Source organism: Corvus moneduloides, chromosome 5, assembly GCF_009650955.1.
Source record: "Corvus moneduloides isolate bCorMon1 chromosome 5, bCorMon1.pri, whole genome shotgun sequence".
NCBI classification, from domain to species: domain Eukaryota; kingdom Metazoa; phylum Chordata; class Aves; order Passeriformes; family Corvidae; genus Corvus; species Corvus moneduloides.
This window is the reverse complement of record NC_045480.1, coordinates 13,198,187-13,217,866: the sequence shown is the minus strand read 5'-3', so window position 1 is coordinate 13,217,866 and position 19,680 is coordinate 13,198,187. Positions and strand designations below refer to the sequence as shown.

The 19,680-nt window shown below is 39.5% G+C and overlaps 1 protein-coding gene across 1 annotated transcript; it reads right to left on the bottom strand.

Annotated features, from left to right (window-relative positions):
• Positions 1-4,950: 4,950 nt before the first annotated feature.
• Positions 4,951-18,729, bottom strand: OTOP1 (otopetrin 1). The gene is made up of 6 exons (XM_032110320.1): positions 18,420-18,729; positions 12,892-13,028; positions 10,048-10,106; positions 7,974-8,104; positions 6,044-6,990; positions 4,951-5,687 (listed from the first exon to the last, which is right to left on the bottom strand). The coding sequence occupies exons 1-6, from the start codon at positions 18,703-18,705 to the stop codon at positions 5,517-5,519; spliced, it is 1,731 nt and encodes a 576-aa protein (XP_031966211.1). The 5' UTR covers positions 18,706-18,729; the 3' UTR covers positions 4,951-5,516.
• Between the last annotated feature and the right edge of the window lie 951 nt (positions 18,730-19,680).

Below are 19,680 nucleotides of genomic sequence, written 5' to 3'. Positions count from 1 at the left end.
AAGGGTTTAGAGAGAAGAAAGACATTCTGATGCTTGGAAATGAATCAAGGGCACTTTCAAAAGTATGTTTGGCTAGTGTTACATCTTTTAAAATTATTTCTTGGTAATTAAACTATTAGATTCAAGTAGGCAGTGGTGGAAAACCCTACCTGGAGAGCACTGCAGGCATGCTTCTCATACATGGGAGAGGAGCAGAAGGAGGAAAAAGGAAGGGAATTCATGTAAACAGCTACCATTAAGACTTTATTACGAAGCTATTGCTTACTGCATCATTGCTGTTGGTTGCTTCCTACAAAAGTAATTGCTTGCTAGAAGTGAAATTACTAAATTCAGAAAATGATGGACTCAAGTTGGAACCAGACACAAAGTGTGGACTTAGCCTTAGGTATAATAATCATATTTGTGCACTCTTAAAAGCATTCTAATCTTCAGTTAAGCCTGGTAAATATTTGATTGCACAATGAATTAGAATAAAGAAGTTATGGTATCCTTGAAAATCCTGGCCAGCCACTCACTCCCTCCCCCAGAGTGCGATGGAGGAGAGAATCAGAACAGTAAAGGTAAGAAAACTTGTGGTTTGAGATAAAGACAGTTTAACAGGTAATGCAAAAGTCGGGTGTGCAAGCAAAGAGAAACCAGGAATTAATTCCCCACTTCCCGTGGGCAAGCAGGTGTTCAGCCATCCCCAGGAAAGCAGGGATCCATCAAGTCACAGTGACTTGGGAAAACAAATGCCACCACTCCAAATGCGTGTCCCCTCTCCCTCCGCTTCCTTCTTCTTCCCTCAGATTTATGCTCAGCATGAAGCCATATAGTGTGGGATGTCCCTGGGTCAGTTGTGGTCAGCTCTCCTGGCTGTGTCCCCTCCCAGCTCCTTGTGCACCCCCAGCCTCCTCACTGGTGGGGTGGGATGATGGACAGAAAAGGCCTTGAATCTGAGGAAGAGCTGCTCAGCAATAGCTAAAACATACCTGAGTTATCAGCACTGTTTCCAGCACAAATCCCAAACAGAGCCCCATGCTAGCTGCTGTGAAGAAAATTATTCCAGCCAAAACCAGCACATGTGGGCAGGAGCTGTTCCTCACTCTGATTAAAATCCTGATGTAGTTCACTGGAATTAATGATTCTATGTGTGGTTTTCACAAGATGGCTTTTAATACCAGGTGTATTGCAGTGACATTCAAGCAAAGATTTATTGGAAACTAAACATAAAACACCCACTGCTTTGTTACAAATGAAATAGAGACATAGCAGCTGGTTTTCCTGCAATCCCTGTTCTTTCAGAGCTTTCCACCTATTGCATCCATCTTTATTTGTACTTAGGCATAAATTGTGGTCCATTTGCTTCTGGCAAGAAAATGAAAAATGTGTTGGTAAAGATTTGACCAAAGGCCTTATTTTCAGACATGAAATTCAGTTCGCTTTTAGGTGAAGAACAGTAGTAGAGGAAGGCAGGAGGCATGCCGTATAGAACTGTAAGTTTTGCTTTAAATATCAGTCAAATTAACATTATGGGACATAACACACCTCCTAATTAAAAAAAAAACTCAAACCAACAAATAATAAAAAAAATATACTCTAACCATTGACATTAAAGTATCATCAATTTCAAGATGAAATTGATCATTTAAAAGCTAATAGAGCCAAACCTCTTTTAAAAAGTTCTCCTTAACAATTGCAGTTGCTTCAGTTCTGTTTAAATCCAGATCTCATTTTATTCATGCCTGCATAGAATGAGGCCAAATGCTTGGGGACAAGGGTTCCCAGGGAATAAGTGATCCAATGAGCCATCTGTACACACATCATGTCTAATCAGGGTGAGGTGGGGAAACTAAAAATTATTAGATGATTAAAAGCTTGACGTTTGGGAATCTTATTTCACAGATTTTTGGTGAAAATTAATGAATTATATAAGCTAGTGATAAGAAACATGCACTTACATTACTTGGGTCATTTCCCTCTCTGCTGTTCTCTGGAGCCATCTATTTCTCTGCATTTACATAGTCCACTCAAAGTCTATGGAACACAAGTGGACTATACAGCACACAAATATTCCCAAAATTATTAAAATTGGCATTATTTTTTGCATGATTAAAAGAGAAAATTCAAAGTATTGAGAAATACTAGTAAAGGGAATTCACTTCTTTTAGAAGGCCTCAACCATGACGATTCCATTTTCTTCTATCTCAGTGTCACTGACACAAAAAAACCACTTGGAAAATCTGTGGTCATGCAAGTTTGACTCCTCAGGTAAATTGAGGATTATAGTGCTCTTTTTGCACCTTAGCAGCCTTTAATTCTGTACAAATATGAGTTTAAATGCAACTCAAAGTACATATTATTGAATAGATAAAATTTTTTAGGGAGGAAAGGGAAGGAGTGGAAGAGCCTGACAGAAGGATGAACATCAGAGAATAACTTTCTGGTTAAGATTATGCAGCAAAAATTCAGAATTCTTTGCATATGAAGTGCATTACATTAAAGAGATTCCCTTTCTAAAAAAGTCTCTTTTAAAGTAATATTAAATTGGAGCACCTCAGGAGAATATCAATGAGCAGCTGTTAGACCTCTCTCCTGGGTAAGCAGGCTCTCATGCCTCCTGTCACATGCTTGAGCAGATAGGTAGGCAGAAATAGGGTAGTTTTGTGCTATTTATTACATTTTCAAACCTGCAATAAATCAGTATTGTCGATATATAATAGAGAAAAAACGTTAGAAAACAGTTGTTTGAGAAAGACCAGGTTTAGCATTGAGCAGAGAGCTAGAGGTCACACTATGTTAACTACATAATCTGAGTATTTTTCCTTGTCCAAAAAACCATGTTTCTTAAAAATGTATGCTTCTATTTTTCCCGGTTCAAAAATCTTTATTTCTTAAAAATGTATGTTCTCAAATATTCAAAACGTCATGACTCACCATTGCTTCAAGAGTAGTTAAGCTAAGAGCTGCTTCCATAAAATACACTGTATTTGGATGAAACAATGTTTTTTGAGAGAACTCCTGTCATGAAAACCTCTTGAGTGTCTCAGGTCAAAATCAACTCTGGTCCTGAAACAGAACCATTTTAGTCAGTGGGATTTCATCAGTGCAGCTCAGAATAGAATTTGCCCATTAACATGTTTAAAGCATTTGCTCGGTGCCAGAGTGCTACCTTAATTCACTTTTCTGAATAAACTTCAATTTCAGCACTCAGAAGCAATTTAATATTGTGGGAAAATGAAATTATTTCAATCATAATGTGAAGCAGCAGAAAGGGCTAAGTAATTCCAAATGAAATATAACTAAATGAGGATGTTATTTATTTTTGAGACTTCCAAATGTGTGCTACATGTTTGTAATAGAGCATATGGCCCCCTCTTGGCCTTAGGGATTTAGAGCTAGCTCTGCTTTGGCTGAACACATATCAGCTAAAGAACACCAGTTCTAGCTGAGGAATGATATGAGACCCATCCCACAGGAACAGAGGAAGAAGAAACAGGTTTCCTCCAGCCATCTTTATGAGCACTTAAAAGATTAAATGGAATTTTTGGGCCTACCTAGTGAAATGAATTTTTTTCTGATACTGGAATTAGCTGTAGAGTTTGTCCAGGAAGGAAGATTAAAGATTGCTCTGGAAGGAAGATTTATTTCATTATCTGGATGGCCCTATTTACTCAAATTTTAGAGAGACAACTGAGTGGTCAGAGCTGGTATTTACAGAGAACTAGGTGACATCAAGCTACTGAGTTCAAGCAGAAAGATAGAAAATGTTATTGTCTAGAATGAATGTAAGAGCTAATAGAGATGTTATAAAAAAGCATGACAAACAGCTGTAGGGACAGGCAGAGATTACAGCAATGTGATGAGATAGTGACTCTTCTAAAAACCACTTAAAATCAAACAACTGAAAATGCTTTGCAGGAAGATAGGAGTTCTCATGCTCAGTCACCTGATGCTTCATCTAATTCAGACTTCACCTGAGACTTCGGATGGATACTTCTTTACCTGATCTGGGCTCTGCAACAGGTGAAGAAGGTAGGGAAAATTCCTAAGCAGGTTATGGCTATAAAAATAGAACTGAAGATTAATTATGATGAGAAGCAATTCCTGAAGCAATCTAAAGCAATCAGGTAATTTATCGGATGGTCTCTGTTTGCCATCTAGTGGTATAAAGCCAAATTTTTTTTTCTGCTGCATGAGGGCAGACACGACCGCTGAAATTTCCTGTCTCAGAAGCAAACCTCTCCCACACGGAAATATTCCTGCTCTCGGGATGATGGCGGTGATAAGTGTATAACTGTCTTTTCAGGAACCAGAAGCAGAAATTTTTCAGCCCTTGACCCACCAGATTTAGGACTAGGTCATCAACAAGTCAGCAAGGTTTATCCAGTAATTAATTGAGCAGTAGCTCCAGTATCCTGGTTACTGCTCCAGTCTTTCGATCGGGCAGGTGCAGATGTTAAGAATATTCAGGCACCCAACTTTTCACTGCTTTCTGTGAGAATTCAGGGAACTAAATACCACAGGGATTTGAGATTATATTCTCATATCTTGTAAACCACACTTATAAAACTCTCAGCCAAAGACCCTCCAGATTTCTAGAGGCTTCAGCTTTGCTTTACAGCATCTCTGTATGAAAACGTATGATCATTTTCCAGCTAGGAGACTGATCTACAACGAAATTAGCAACTCATTAAAAAATTGTACAGGGAATAGATACCATTCTGGCACTGGCACGCATATATCTAAATATGAGCTGTAAGACTAGTTTTTTCTCTTAAAACATTTCAAGAATATTTGAATAAAGAATTAAGTAAAAGGATTAACTTTATTTCTCAGTTATGTCATAGAGTAAATACAAGACAATTAATAGAAATATATTTTATCAGAAAAAAATTATATACAGCATGATACCTAATCATACATGTTACACATCTGGATTTTTTTTTTTTTTTTTTGCTATCTATGACTATTCAGAAAATAATAATTATATATTGATTTTCATCAGTGATATGGAACTTTAACTCCCACACCCCAAATTATCTAGCAAACATTTTTAGGTTTTACTATAAAAAAACCCCACAAAGCTAGGAATTAAGAGTTGGAGTTTTCCTAGTATCTCAGGAGAAGCTCTTCCTGGGATTTTCTTTTCTAAGTCATACAGAATTTTTTGTAAACCCCTATCATGAATCACAATGAATGAAAACAAATCCATACAAATTATACAGAGAACAAATCCCAGATGACTAAAACAAAGATTAATGAGATTAACTTTACTATGTAGTGTTAATCATATTAACACTAAAATGATTCTGAACAGTGTATTTATACAATAACACCACATATATAACAAAACAAGTGGAAGGAAAATAAAAAAATTACATGCTATTAGCTGTGGTCCCATCCTTAAAAAAAATTATTGAATATTCTATTTATTGAGCAGATGCTGCATTCACTCATTCATTCATCCACTCCCTCAACTGTTATTTGTGTAATTAATTATTCAATCAATTGTTCACTGAGGGACCGTATGTGATCTACGTTTTACAATTGACCTCAAAGAGCGAGGCAGCTGAATGCATCCGATAGAAAATAGAAAAAGGCATCGCAAGGTTCACAACAATTATCCAGGGTTCAAAGCCAAACACTATTTCTTCTAGTCCATTGTCATATTCCGGGCGGCACCCAAATGCCGGTGGTATCCACAGCTGCAGGGAAAGAACGTGAGGCCAATATTAATCACCAGTGATACAAGTCAATAGCTCTTAATGACTGTGACTCCACCATGCTGCAAATTGGTTTCAGAAACCCCTAAGTAATCCCTCCCTGTTGCCACTGGAACATGCTGGTGGAAGAGGGTTTCTGCTGCTGCTATAGTTTTTGGACCGTTACTGATAGGAGCCTTCCGTAATCCACATTTAAATAAACTTTGTTCCCCAAAAGCATATTCACTTCTTCCAGAAGTAAAATTTACTGCCTAGAAACTATGGAACCATGCAAATTTAATATACTTATCAGACTTTAAAGAATGGGAAGCTTGTGAATTACACTCAAAATGTCTTACCGAAAGGTTGCAGAGGAATAAAAATGCAGCGATGTTCTTCAAAATTCTCCTCTTGTTGTTAGTAACTGAGTTTCTACTGTAAAATGAGAAATCTGAGGCTGAGTGCATGACAAAACTATTGTCCTGACTCGTTTCTTCTTTGGCAACACCAGCACCATCATTTTCTCTCCCACAGATGCTGCCCTTAAACAGACAGGGTACGTCGCCACTGTCTCGAGCAGCTCTGCCATTGTAAACCTCTTTGTACAAGGGGGTGAGGGACAAAGTGCTCCCCCTAGATATGGTCACTATTCGAAGAGTTTTAATGTCATCATTCACCTTTTCCTGCTCACGGTGGATGGATTCAATGATAAAGAGATTCTGAATATATTTCTCAATAATAACCAGCACAGAGTAGGGCAGGTTATACCATGTGTATTTGGGATGACCTTGGGCACAGATAATGGCGAGGATCGAGCCCCAGGAGAGCAGCCAGGACCCTGCAGCTGTGCCCACCAGCAGTTCTGCATCCAGTTTTCGAGCAGGATTCTTGGAATTATCCAGCGATCTATCTTCCAGTCTGTAGATGAGGAGGGCGACAATTCCAGCTGTGCACATGAGAGCCAGAACGAAGATAGCGTGCAAGTAAAACATAGTGAGGGCTAACTCGCTTTTGATTTTCGAACCTCCAATCTGAATTAAATACACAACAACTATGGCTATTGTGCTAGTTAACACCATTAGTCCAAAAATCATTCCAACAGTTATGCCATGGAATTTGAAAGGAGTTTTGTTTTGCTGGTGGTGCTCAACTTTGCGGCCAATGTTCTTCCACAGGACATAGAGCATTGTGGATGCTAGGATGTGGTACTCTATATTAAAGGGATATAGGTAATATATTCCTTGAGAAAATATCGAGCAGAGAGTTGTTGTCGTGCAATTGCATTGAGGTGCATGATCATCTAGAACTAAAGGAGGAGAGATTAGTTATGTGCATTATAAAGATTCCTTAAGCGAATAAATAAAACAAAAATAAAATAATGAAACATAAAAGGTAAGATTTCAGTCAAACAACACCCAGTTACCCACCTAAGAAAAGGCCCCTCTTCCCCAGCCTTCACTGGGCTTTGAAAGTGGAACACATCCCTAGCAGTTATCATAGAATGGCCTGGGTTGGAAGGGAACTGCAAGATCATCTATTTCAAACCCCCCTGCTGTGGACAGGGAACCTTCCACTAGACCAGGTTGCTCAAAGACCCATCCAACCTGGCCTTGAACATTTCCAGGGATGAAGCACCTACAGCTTCTCTGAGCAACCTGTTCCAGTGTCTCAGCCCCCTCACAGTGAAGAACTTTTTCTTTATATCTTCTGTATTCTAAATGTTCGTATTCTAAATTGTTTTGCAATCTAAACTTGCACCATCTCACCAATGGAGAAAATGGTTAATAATTTAAAAAAACCACAACACCGAGAGCAAAGTCCTTGTTTTGTAAAACAGCACTAATTTCTATCCCTTTGAGCCGTCTCACTGAATCCTGTTGAACCACAGGCCACATGTAACCACTCTCCCGGGAAAGATTTGCAAGATTATCCATGCTTGGTTTTTTATGAATAACTAATAATAGTAAACTCTCATTTTACTGCTGCTATGTTAATTTACTTCTGTGATTTAGTAATAAAGTGGTTCCTTAGTGATGTTCCTCAGTGATGTTGTTCTTCATAAGAAATGTTCTCAAAAAATCCATTTGCTTGGAACTTAGAAGAAAACCAGTGCCTTGATCCCATATATGATAATGATCATATAACATTTTCGTATCAGCTAATTATCTTTTGCCCGAGAATGACTGTTCTGACATAGTCATGAATGACTCAGCTGACTCCTATGGTGACAATATTTTGTATGAGTGTGCTAGAGCAGGAATTTCAAAATGCACCAACCCTTTTGCTTACCTATAGTTATGTTCCCAAAACCAAGTGTGATTAGTCTCTCCTTATGTTCATTCAACTGATGTTTCGACTCCGTTAACACACCATTTGTCCACAGCAACAAATTTGTGAAAACAGAATGGATAACACCAAACCTACAAAATAAAGTAATTATTGAAGGAATCTGCACAGACTCCATATATATCTCCATATATGTGTCTCCATATATGTGAAATGAAATGGATTAACTTTCTGTGTACAAGCTACATGGCACTATTTATTTGTCGGTGCAGGGGGAGGGTTGAAAAATCATCACCGATCTCTAAAGGTGTTCTGCAGTCACTGAATATCAGACTTTCAAAACTTTACAGAAATACAATGCATTAAATGGCCTAATGTATTAAACTATTAGTAGGATGCTTTAACTACTTCTTATTCTCTCTTATGTGATGGGTTTTATTATTTGGGCTGGACAAGCTTCATGTTAGTGATTGAACAGTCTGAACAGGATTTTTTTGCAAACTGTATTTCACAGCATTCTGCAGTGCTCCTTCACATTCCCTTTGTCTGATCTTTCTTCACAGATACCACTGCCTTCTCCAACTTCTAGCCCATGAATTTTTATCTCCTGGAGAGAGCTGACGCTAACAGAGGGCTTTATTCCATTCAAAGAACTGGTACAAATGGGGGTAGGTCTCCATGCATTTTTGAGACTCCTGGCCTCTGACAAGCCATTTCAGCCTGGTGAAACAGAATGGTATTGGAGAAAGAAGTGTATTAATGGTTCTGAAGTTCCTAATAAAATCCAGGCAAAAATGTTCTCCATTGCCAAGCACTCCCTTTTTCTGAAGAAGGCCATGTTATCTCTTTCTCTTTCCTAGGCACAATCCTTTCACTTATGCTCTACCAGGTGTTCTCCTGCACCCAAGGCTGTTCTTGTTTCTTCACCAAGAAACAGTTCTTTATTACAACACTGTTCTCAGTGATAAACTTCCAGTTAGAAATTTTTAAAATGTACTTATAAACAGCTGACATTGCAAAGCCTTCTGTAATCACTGTCTTCCTGAGCTTGGAGTTTGAACACTTACTCAAGAGAGCAGAACAAATGGACAACCTTCGCCATAGATGGTGTTTCTGAGAAAATTCATTTTACCTCCTATAGAAACTGGTCAGATCATTGATAATTTTAAATAAGTGCTTTGAAAATTACCATGTTTGCTTACTTATATTCTGTGTACAGACAGATGAATATACATTAATCCATCTTCTCACAAAACCAGCAAACACTCTGGATCTGATTTGGTACGTAGGATACCACCATGGAGGGTGTGTTTCCAAGTGCACTTGCACAGCTGCATCTGCCACAGCTGTGAGGTGTGGTTGACATGCCTGAGGGATGGGATGCCAGAAGGACCTCAAGAATCTCAAGAAGTGGCCCCATGGGAACCTTATGAGGCTCTAAAAGGCCAGGTGCAAGGTCCTGCACCTGGATCAGGGCAAGCCCCAGTATCAACACAGGCTGGAAACATTTAAGGCCAGGTTGGATGGGCCTCTAAGCAACCTGATCTAGTTGAAGGTGTCCCTGCTTATTGCAGAGGGGTTGGACTAGATGACTTTAAAAGGCTATGTCCAACCCAAACTATTCTATGCATCTAACACCTAGTATAAAAAAGATGGTTTCCATAAAATCAATATAAAGTACATCAGATACATTGCATTGACTGCAGGCTGGTGATGCAGATTCCCTTTCAGTAGCTAAATAAACAAAACATAATATAGTGCATAGTCTTAAAACACGTACATAATGTTTCCTTCTTAAGTGACTCTGTGGTATTATATATTGCCATTTTCCTCTCTCATGAGAAAAATATATGTATTCTGTCACTATTTTGTATTACAAAATATCAGTACAGTTTAAGTAAGGTTAAATTGAGTTCCTTTATATTTAACTCCTCTATTTCTTTCTACTTAATGCAATCAAGAGGAGAATCAATCTCTGTATATTTTTACGGTCCCTCATACAATAAAACTTTGGGGTTAAAGCACTGTACAGACCTGCACCTATTAACTTGCCAGATGAGGATCAGATCCACTTTACCTTTCAAGTGTTTTGAAAGACTGGATAACATCCTTTGCATGACACCACAGAAAATACACCTTAATGGAAGAAACACAGAGAAATATCATTACACTAATGAGCATATGTAACACTCAGAAGGGAACGTGCATCTGTAGATAGCATACCAACGTTTAAAATTTCTGATGATTTAAACAGAGGCAGCTCCATCTCCACACATGTGAAAGAGCTCATGATTTCCTGTGGTATTTACACAGAACCTGAGGTTTCTTACATGAAACATCAGTGGCTTAACAGTAGAAAGTCTAAGCATCACTCAGCAAAACGTATTTTCCTTCTGTATCTAAAAAGACATTTATTTCAATGACAAATTAAATAAAGCCACTGGCTGTGGATAGAGGTATGATTGTTGCTGGGCATGGTGATGCTAAGTTTGAATAATTTTTTAAATATATGAAATTCTATGGAGGGAAAGAGATTAATGAAAGGATGCCAGACTTGACTAATAAAACAACAGATGCCCACGAATCATGAGAAAAGTTTGAACTAACTGCCTGAGAGACAACCCCATTAAGAACACAGCAGTTGCAATCAAGGATAGTGCAGAAAACTCAAACAAGGAATAAAAGAGAGAGAGAACAATAATGAGTTAGCAAGTCAAGGGCAAAGAGGAATAAAATTAGAACTCTCTGTTTCTGAGAGCATAATGGAGACCTCAGAAAGAGATTGCTGCTGATACAAAACCAAGTGTGGATAGGTTCAAGAAGAACTATACCAGTATTCCTCAGGGATGTTAGGGTGACGCTGGGAGTCTGTTTACTCCAAACAGTTCCTAGGATACTGAACTTGTCAGTAGGTGAACTATCAGAGAAAGAGTCCTAAGATTCCTCTTAGAAACCTGCCTGGTTTGGTGCTCCAGAAAGGGTCTGAAAAGTGGTAAGAACCTTGGGTTCTTCTTCAGCAGTCAGAGTAACTGGAAGCTCATGTTACCACAGCATCCATTATTGTAGGGTGCTTCCATAGCCACTGTTGTCTGAGGCATTTAATGTGTAATTTTGGAAAAAGATAGACAAATGCAGTTCTTTATGGCCCAGCTGTGCTACTCAGGAATAACAATTCCTCTAATGAAACATTTATCAATGAGAGGAGTGGCCGCTGTAAAATCCCAGACGTAAAAACTGAAATATTTCATGTAGGCTTCAACTGAAATCATATTGAAATTACCTTAGTCTCTAATACCATGTTCAATTTCCCTTCCTGGGATAAATGCAGTAAAATCTGACAGCAGATCTGAAACCATTCTTCAAAACTTATAAAAACGTAAGTTTTGAAGACCTGTTCAGACACAAGATAGTGGGAAAAAATAGGAAAAATGAGTGAAGAAGTAGCATAAAATCCAGTTTTCGCTCACAGAACACTCATTGCCTCCAGGGGACTTCCACCTGCAGGGGAACATAATGCACAGCCTGCCCTGAGAGGGCAGGTATGTGTTAGTTCATATATGGGTGCAGAATGTATATATATCAGGCTTATATCAGGATGCCTCAGAGTAAATGACAACAGAATCTGATACATATCCTGTAGAAAACAAATCCTTTGGTTTCTTTGATTGCTCAGGCTAACATTTAAGTGTTCATTATTTTAAGCTCTGTAGATAATAAATTCAGTGACACTGGGTGATGTAACATTTAAATTAGAATTCTTGTTGCCTTTGTTCAGCATCTTTATTCACCATTCTTCTACACTCCAGTTCATGGTGGCTGGAAACCTTGTCAGCTCTGGGTCACTGGCTGTAAAGAAGAATGCTGTGTTCAGATCAGCAGGGCAGAAGGGCTTAATTTCATTGGTTTGTTTTCAGAGTTAAAGCAAAGAAGTTGCAAGACATGGAGAAGGGATATTACAAGAATGTGAAATTAAGATTACTTCAACCAACTCAGAATTTCACCCTCAGAGAAAAACATAGATGGGGTGAGAGTTACTGTTTAAATTTCAAAGCTTTTTTTTTTTTTTTTAACTGTTGAAGAAAGAAAAATTTAGGTTGTTCAAAAGCTCATTTACATGCAATCACAACTTCTAGAAAAAACTTTCTTTTCTTTCTGAATGACTTAAACAACTTGGAAAATTCAAAACAGTGCCTGGCTATGATTGAGTATGTCAGTTGAGTGGTTTTCTCTTTCCTTCTTCCCTACAAACCTGCTGACAGGGGTTCAGAGGAGTTAATGTGAGAAACAATCAGCTATGGAGTGTCACCATACACTGTAGACCCAAAGCCTCATAACAAACAGGCAGCTGGAATATTTCACAGGAGTCACTGACTATGTTTGCTACTGTGCAGCCACTGATAAGAATAACCAAGTTCTTCTAGAAGGAATATCCATGTTCATTTGTTACAGGAAAGTTGTGCAAGTGTTTTAGAATCAGCTAGGAAGGGTTTTGTCCCCTTTGACTTAGCATGCCTAGACCTCTAACCACAATGAAACATCAGGTTATACAGATTGAACTGAACTTGTGTGGCAAGTCCTACACACAAAAACAAGGGAATGGTCTTTAGCCAAGGTACTCATTTCAGCCTGAAAATTCTGAAAATTATGTATATAACTTTAATTTTTAAAAAGGCCAATTAACTTCAACTCCAGGAGAGCATTTTTTGATTATTCAGTTTTTCAAACCCATGTGAATTTTATGGCTAAGCAACTTCAGGTTGCAAAGCTTGAATTTACTATACATGCACAAGAATTTAGTCCTCAAAGGTGTTCTGTGATGTGTTTAAAAATAAAATTGGCATTAAGTCCACTGATGACAAGACAAAATATATTTTTGGTAAGAAATAGAGGTTAATATAAAACTGCAACCAGCGACTTTTACCTGTAAGATGGTGTGCACAGCATGTGTAACAGGAAAAATGCCTTCAGTTGGTGATAAACAGTTTGAAAAATCAATATAATATCCAATTTTAAAGGAGTCCAGAATTAAAGTAATCACTGCAAATAATGTAATCCCACCTACAAATGAAAAAGATATTAGAAAATTTTAATGTATAGTTACAGTGTCTAGAGACCATTTAGGGGAATGAAAGTTGATCAATATCTGTGTTCTTGTTTAGGGAAATAAGGGTAGATCAATGCTCACGAAGATAATTGACTCCATGAAATAAGTGCCTCTAATTCATGAAAGCCTGCCCAGTACATTAAGCAAGGATATCTCTGGACAGCCCCTGCATGGCCGGTGTGGAGTCACCAGCCCTGCACTGACCAGGACATTCAGCACCTTGCAGAGTGCCCAGCTCTGGGCAGGATCAGCTTCCCAAGTGACAGTGGCACTGAAGCAGCCACACAAAGCATGAACTACTGCCCTGGCAGCCCCACAGCAAACTGGGCAGTCCTGGGCAGCTGAACAATCCCCTTACAGTCTCCCAGCCCAAACCTCCAGTGGGAAATAACACAATCACTCGGTGTGCCCTCCCCATGGCTCAGAGGGTCACACTTTAACCCAGAGACCACAACTACAATGAGCTGTATGGTTTATTCTCCTAGAAAGGAACCAAAGCATCTACATTTCACACTCACACAAAAATACCCTAATATACTACTCTAAATAGCCTAAAGAACTTTGAAATACATTTCCCCTTGCTTATTTTTTTAAATGATTATTATTGGGTTTGTACCTGCATGACTAAGCACAACTGGCAACAAGATTACTGAACCAAACTCTAAGGCCTTAATTTCCTTGGTTTTGGTTTGTTTTGAGGGTTTTCTTTGTGGATTGGGGTTTTTCTAATTTTTTTAGGTTTTTACTCAAACAAGCTTTCCCTGGATTTAATTTGGACTTACTTGAATGAAGACTAGATAAAAATTTATTCACGGACCTTAACCAGACCTTAAGATATAAACCAGCATCAGTATCTCAATTGTTCTTTGCAATTCCTCACAGAGTAAATAACATCACTAGTGTCGACTTTGAAGAATATTCATCTTTTATAAGAGGCACAACCTAACTTCCATATAAGTACCACATGTTCCACTTGACTTGCGACAATAAAAAAAGAACACTAAAATGAAAGTTCATTTAATTAATAATACCTTTATTGTCAAAGTTGCAGTGATACAAAGTAAGTAGAAATTATATAAGCATGCTGTAATTTCGTTTATTATTTCATTGACCCTTTAAAATTAAACAAAAATAGACTTCAGAAACCTTTTTAATCATAAGGGTATGAATTCCAGTAGCATTTTATGTTTCTGTTTTACAATCTCTCTATAACAAAAACAGTGTCAAATTACCAGTTGAGTGTAATTTCTACCAAGAGCTAAAAACTTTTGCTTTAATATTGCGAAATCTAAAGCCTCAGATCTGCACTTCATGCATGTGCATAATCCCATACAGTATGTTAACTTACATTTCTTAGGTCAGCTAATTTGTATTCTAACACATGTAATGGGACTAGAGCCCACATTTAAATAGATGTGCCATTTTCATTATGTATGAAAGTAAATGTTACCACAAAATGTGAAGCCATAGGCTACTCTTGAGATCAAATTATATGTTTCCTTCCTTGTCTAAAGAATTTAAATAATTCTGAAATAAATTAGAATTGCTAGTTCTGAAATAACTCTGTCTGAGGTAACTAGACATGCTCTGAGCAAGATGTTAGACTAGATGACCTTCAGAAGTCCCCTCCTAACTGAATTATTCTATAATTGATTATGTGATTTATGGTTTATTTAGAAATTATGCAGGAAACCACCTGTTTGTCTGAAATACATCATCTTGAGGGACTTCACATGTGTTATGGTTGTTTCAATAAGAAGGCAAAAGCTATCTTCTGAAGTAAAAAGACATAAATCACTGTCTTCCAGGGACTAGAAGACTTTATATGACTCTTTTGATGTTAGATTGTTTCATTTATTCAAATGGTCACTACATGCTTCTGACAATTACTCAGGTGGTAATACAAGTGTATACAAGGTGTCCAACATGCTTATTTATGGACTTCAAAAGAGAATGATTGTGCTAATTTGCTTAGTCAAAAGCCAAAGCACAACCATAATGACCATGCACATGGTATGTTAATAGTTTTTTTGTTAACATTTTGTGATGGAAACTTCAGTAGTATGTGCTAGTACTAAACAGACACCAGTAATTTCAAGGAAGATAATTCCACTGCTTAGCTATTTCCATTTGAAATTTTAAGAAATGTGAAATGATTGCGACTGAGTGCTGTTTCATTATTTTTCCTTTTTGAACATTTGTTGAAACCTGCATATCTTAAGGGATTAATAATAGGATTTTCAATATTGCTAAGTGCTGGCTCATTTCTTCCTACTAACCATCAAGAAGAACAAAAACCATAATGACACAGTTGCACAAATACTACTCTCACCTTAAAATATTGTTCAAATAATTGGCAATCCAATGCGGGCAGTAAAAAGATACAAGTTGAAGTCTGTCAAGAGCTTTTTAAGTTGACTCGTTGTCAATATTTTAAACAGAAGCTGTGCTGATAAAGAATGTGATAAAATAAAGCTCTTTGTGAGGCCAACTGATTTTTGTTTTGAGTTCTCTGGCTCACTTCACTGAACTTTCCTAAAAAATGATCAGAGAGCTTTTCCTAGCAGGAGACCATACTTAGGGGAATAACTTTTGGGTAAGTCAAGGGAAGACTTCCTGAGGTTCCCTGTGGTTATTTGGGTCAGGATAACTGTGTTGTATTAAAGACAGAGGTCTCCCACAAACTTTTCCCACATTCAGACTAGGAGTGGTTCTTGGTCAACCATGCAGGCGGGAAGAACCGAGCTCAAGGGTTCACACAATTGACACCTTGGTGCAGAAAAGCTTGAGGAAACCTTCCTGTGAGCAATTATTACAAACTGATCATCTGTCCTTCTAGCATTGCTAAACATGTACAAGGAGTCAGTTACAGGAGGTTTTTGTTAAATCATTCCATTTCAACATTTGTCAGAGCAAAACGGTCTAAGTAGGCAATTGCCACCACTTTTACTAAAATTATATTCACAGTTTGAAAGGATTCATGAAAATACACTCATTTTATACTGTTTAATACAAGGACATTTGCTCTCACAATTACAGCAAGGAGATGTTCTTCAAAAGTAGCTGAGAGCGCTAGTAAAAAATTGCAGAAAGCTTTCTGCGGAAAAACTCAAAAAAATATGTCTGTCCCACTCCACCCTCCCCTTTCTTTTTGGACTTTTAATCTTTGAGATAAAAGATTTCTATGACAAAAGCACTGATAAAGAGGAGGGCAAGGGGTATCTTGGCAGAGGAATTGCCACCTGGGTTTTTCCTTAGCTCAAATAAGTTTTCTTTTACCAATAGAGGATAAAGGAGTTGTACAGACTTGTTGTAACTACAAGAAACTCCCAAGAATAGGAAAGTGTAGGTCATTCCCTAAGGGCAAATTTGTTGAATTGCAGCCTAGACATCCAAGAGAAGCCATGGAAGCCGCACCACTTGAGAAGCCAGTACAAAGAACCATCCTGTGCTGGTAAAAGAAATGGATAAGGTAACCAGCAGTTCAATCCAGGATCTTATTTCTAAGTTTCTGTGACTCCTTATATTCTGTAGGACAAATGAAATGCTGTGAATGCGGCGCCAAAAGAAAGAGGGCAGGGGATCCTGCTATACTTACCCATGCTAGGCAGTATTTATTCCATATTTAGGAGGGGAAAGCTACCCTCTGTGTAACAAAAGCATAGCTTGGTCCAAGGTAGGATCAAATTAAGCCTTGCACGAATTTCAGGAGGTTGTAAGCCACATAAGCTAATAAATGAAAAATGCCTGAGAGATGAATATTGACTTGGAAATTATTAAATAATCAAGAGGAACAATTCAACACTTGGTATGTGAACTCCATTCATTTCAGGAAAGAGACTACAGACCATGGCTGTACATTAGACATTAAAAAAAACCCAGGTTTTCTGTCAGCAGTTCATACACAAATGTCAACAGTTGCAAAGAAAATAAACAATACACAAGCACCAAAACTGAGAACAAACTACACTTCCACAGCACAACCTTACTTCTCAAAATAATCAGGTGTCAGGTGTTCTTGGAATTTTCATTTAGATACTTCATTAGCTGTTGTGAAAACTAACTGTTGTGTCATTGTTAGGAATGAAACATTGTTAAAAAGTCAACATTTTATGGAAAAGTTTTCTTTTAACATTCCACTTAAATACTCTCTGATCTATCACTTACAGTGCTGAGACTGAAAGAGAAAGAGGCTGGTAAACTGGGGTTGCCTATTATTCCACAAGCACTGATGTATGCTGTTTCTTTTTCTTGGTACCCAGAAACACAGCATTCCTGTCACTACGACTCTGTGATGTGCTCCCCAAACACCTTCTCTCAATATACCTTTAGATCCTCACTCTGGTATGCACCTGACTCTGCAGACAAGGGCCAGCACATCCCAGCACTACCCTGGCAGACTTGCATACTTTTTTTGCAAGTGAACGGTCATTTTAGACTCCTTGCTTAACTGCTTTATGTTCTAATCTACAAACTGATCTGGTCAGGGATTTTATTCTCTTCTGTCTAAGTCTAGATGTTTCTTGTAGATAAAAAAATGCTGCTAGCAAGGATTTTCTTGCTATTTTCTAAGTCTGTGAGAGACTTTTCTCTCTCACAGAAGAGGTAGCAGAGCTATGTAAACACCCAAGCCACCTGCAACCTTGAAAAGTCTTGTTTATGGTATAGTAGAAAAATATTTTGACAATGGATGTTTTAGGATTTTAGCCAATCGCCCCAAGGGGTGGCTGGTCCTTTGTCCAATTAGACTATGAAGAAAAAAGTCTATAAAAGAGTTTGTAAAATAATTAAATAAATCAATCTTGCTGCACAATTCCTGCCTGCTGGATCTTCTCTCCTCTTCCTCCCTGTGGCTGCAGGACATGGTGATATACCCTAGGGCCCAGGCCTGCAGTAATAGTTTCTAAAGCATCACTGTACACATATAAACAGGAATCTCTGATATACATTGGTATAGAGAGCACTTGAGGACCTTTCTGACTGGAACTACCATAAAGTAAGTTGCATTATACCACCTGGAAAAGGTGATAATTGCCTCTTCCACTGGCTGTATTTCATTTTTCAAGTTTCACCAAACCAGTCTGGTAAGGAAAAAAGGCTCCAGAGCTTTCAGCACTATAAACGGTAGGTTGGAAAGTGAGGATGTTTAACAAACAGCTTCCCCATGCAATCTCCTCGTATGTTCAGCTTATGCATATATTTACTTTAGAGTGCACTGCATGTGCATTCAGTCTGTGATGCCTCTCGGTAGGGATGGAGAGGGTAACAAAGAGGTAGCAGACACAGGTGATGGCACAGGTGTCTCTTGTGCAGTACCATCCTTTGTGCCATCGGCCCGTACTTACACTTCAGCCAGCGGGCTCCGGCGTGTGTGTCCTTGTCCCGGATCAGCCTCCTCTGCGTGCAGCTCCTGCAGAGGTACCACAGCATCCACAGCAGCTGGATGAGCATCAGCGTGATGAGGTAGGAGAGCAGGTGGCTCTTGCTGATGCCCACGGCATGCACAGCCCAGGCGAAGGTGAGCAGCAGCCCGGCCAGGAAGAGGTTGATGCCGTACTGGCTGCTGAGGATCTCGGCGTTTTTCTGCGGGTAGCTGCCGCCCACCGCGGGGCACCCGGCGGCTTGCTCCATCTCCCACGCCGCCGGCCAGGTGCTGCACCAGGCGGTCCCGTTTCCCCCGGGGAGCCCCGAGGCCGCCGCTGGCCCGGCCCCCATCGCGGCGGGGGCGGAGCGGGACCGCCGGCCCTGGCCGTGCCGTGCCCGCGGGCGGGGGCTCCCGGCTGCCGGGGCAGCCCCGCGCTCCTCGCTAGGGGAAAGGCTGCTGAGGCTTTTGCGGGACAGTCTTGCCTGAGGCTGACAGCAGCTGGGGTCCAGACCAGGGTAAGGAGAAGTCACTCGGACGAAGGTTAGTCCGGAGCCAGGCAGTCATGCTCCTTGCGGAGGGGCAGGTGAGCCCTGTCCGGCTGGCTCTGGTGAGGGACATGGGGTTATGTCTGTGTTGAGAGACCTGTGCGGTGTAACCCATTCCTGACAGGGAGATGGGAAAGACAGCGTGTGTTGAACAACCCCCCGGCCCGCTGGCTGGAAAGCCGAGGAACAGCCACTATCTGGGAGCGGCGCGGCTGGAGCCTGCCCTGCAGCCCAGGAGCCACAAGCTGCGGCTGGAGCTCCTTCGCACGGTGCGGCAGAGGGACCACCCACGTGCTTCACGCTCTGGGCCCCACAGGCCATCTTCTTTTGGGCAATCGGTACTGTCACTGGTAGTACAGAACCTCGGTTTTCAGGAATTTTCTAGACCTTTCAAAAGAGGCAATTTACCTTTTTTTTTTTTTTTAGGAAATCCCTTCCTGACATCACAGTATTATAGCAATCGCTAGCTGGAGAAGCAACTACTGAGCTCAAAGTAGCAAAAACTTCTGCAGAATGTAGTCCACTTGTTATATATTCATTTTCCCAATATTTATACACACTTTCAGTATCGACCCTTTTCTACTTAAACTAAATTCTCTTAATTTTAGGTATTTGGGTGCCGAGCATAGGTTGGAGGCCAAATACCAAGACAGACTGGTCCTTGTTCTGGCCAAGTAGGTCTTATACTTTCCTTTT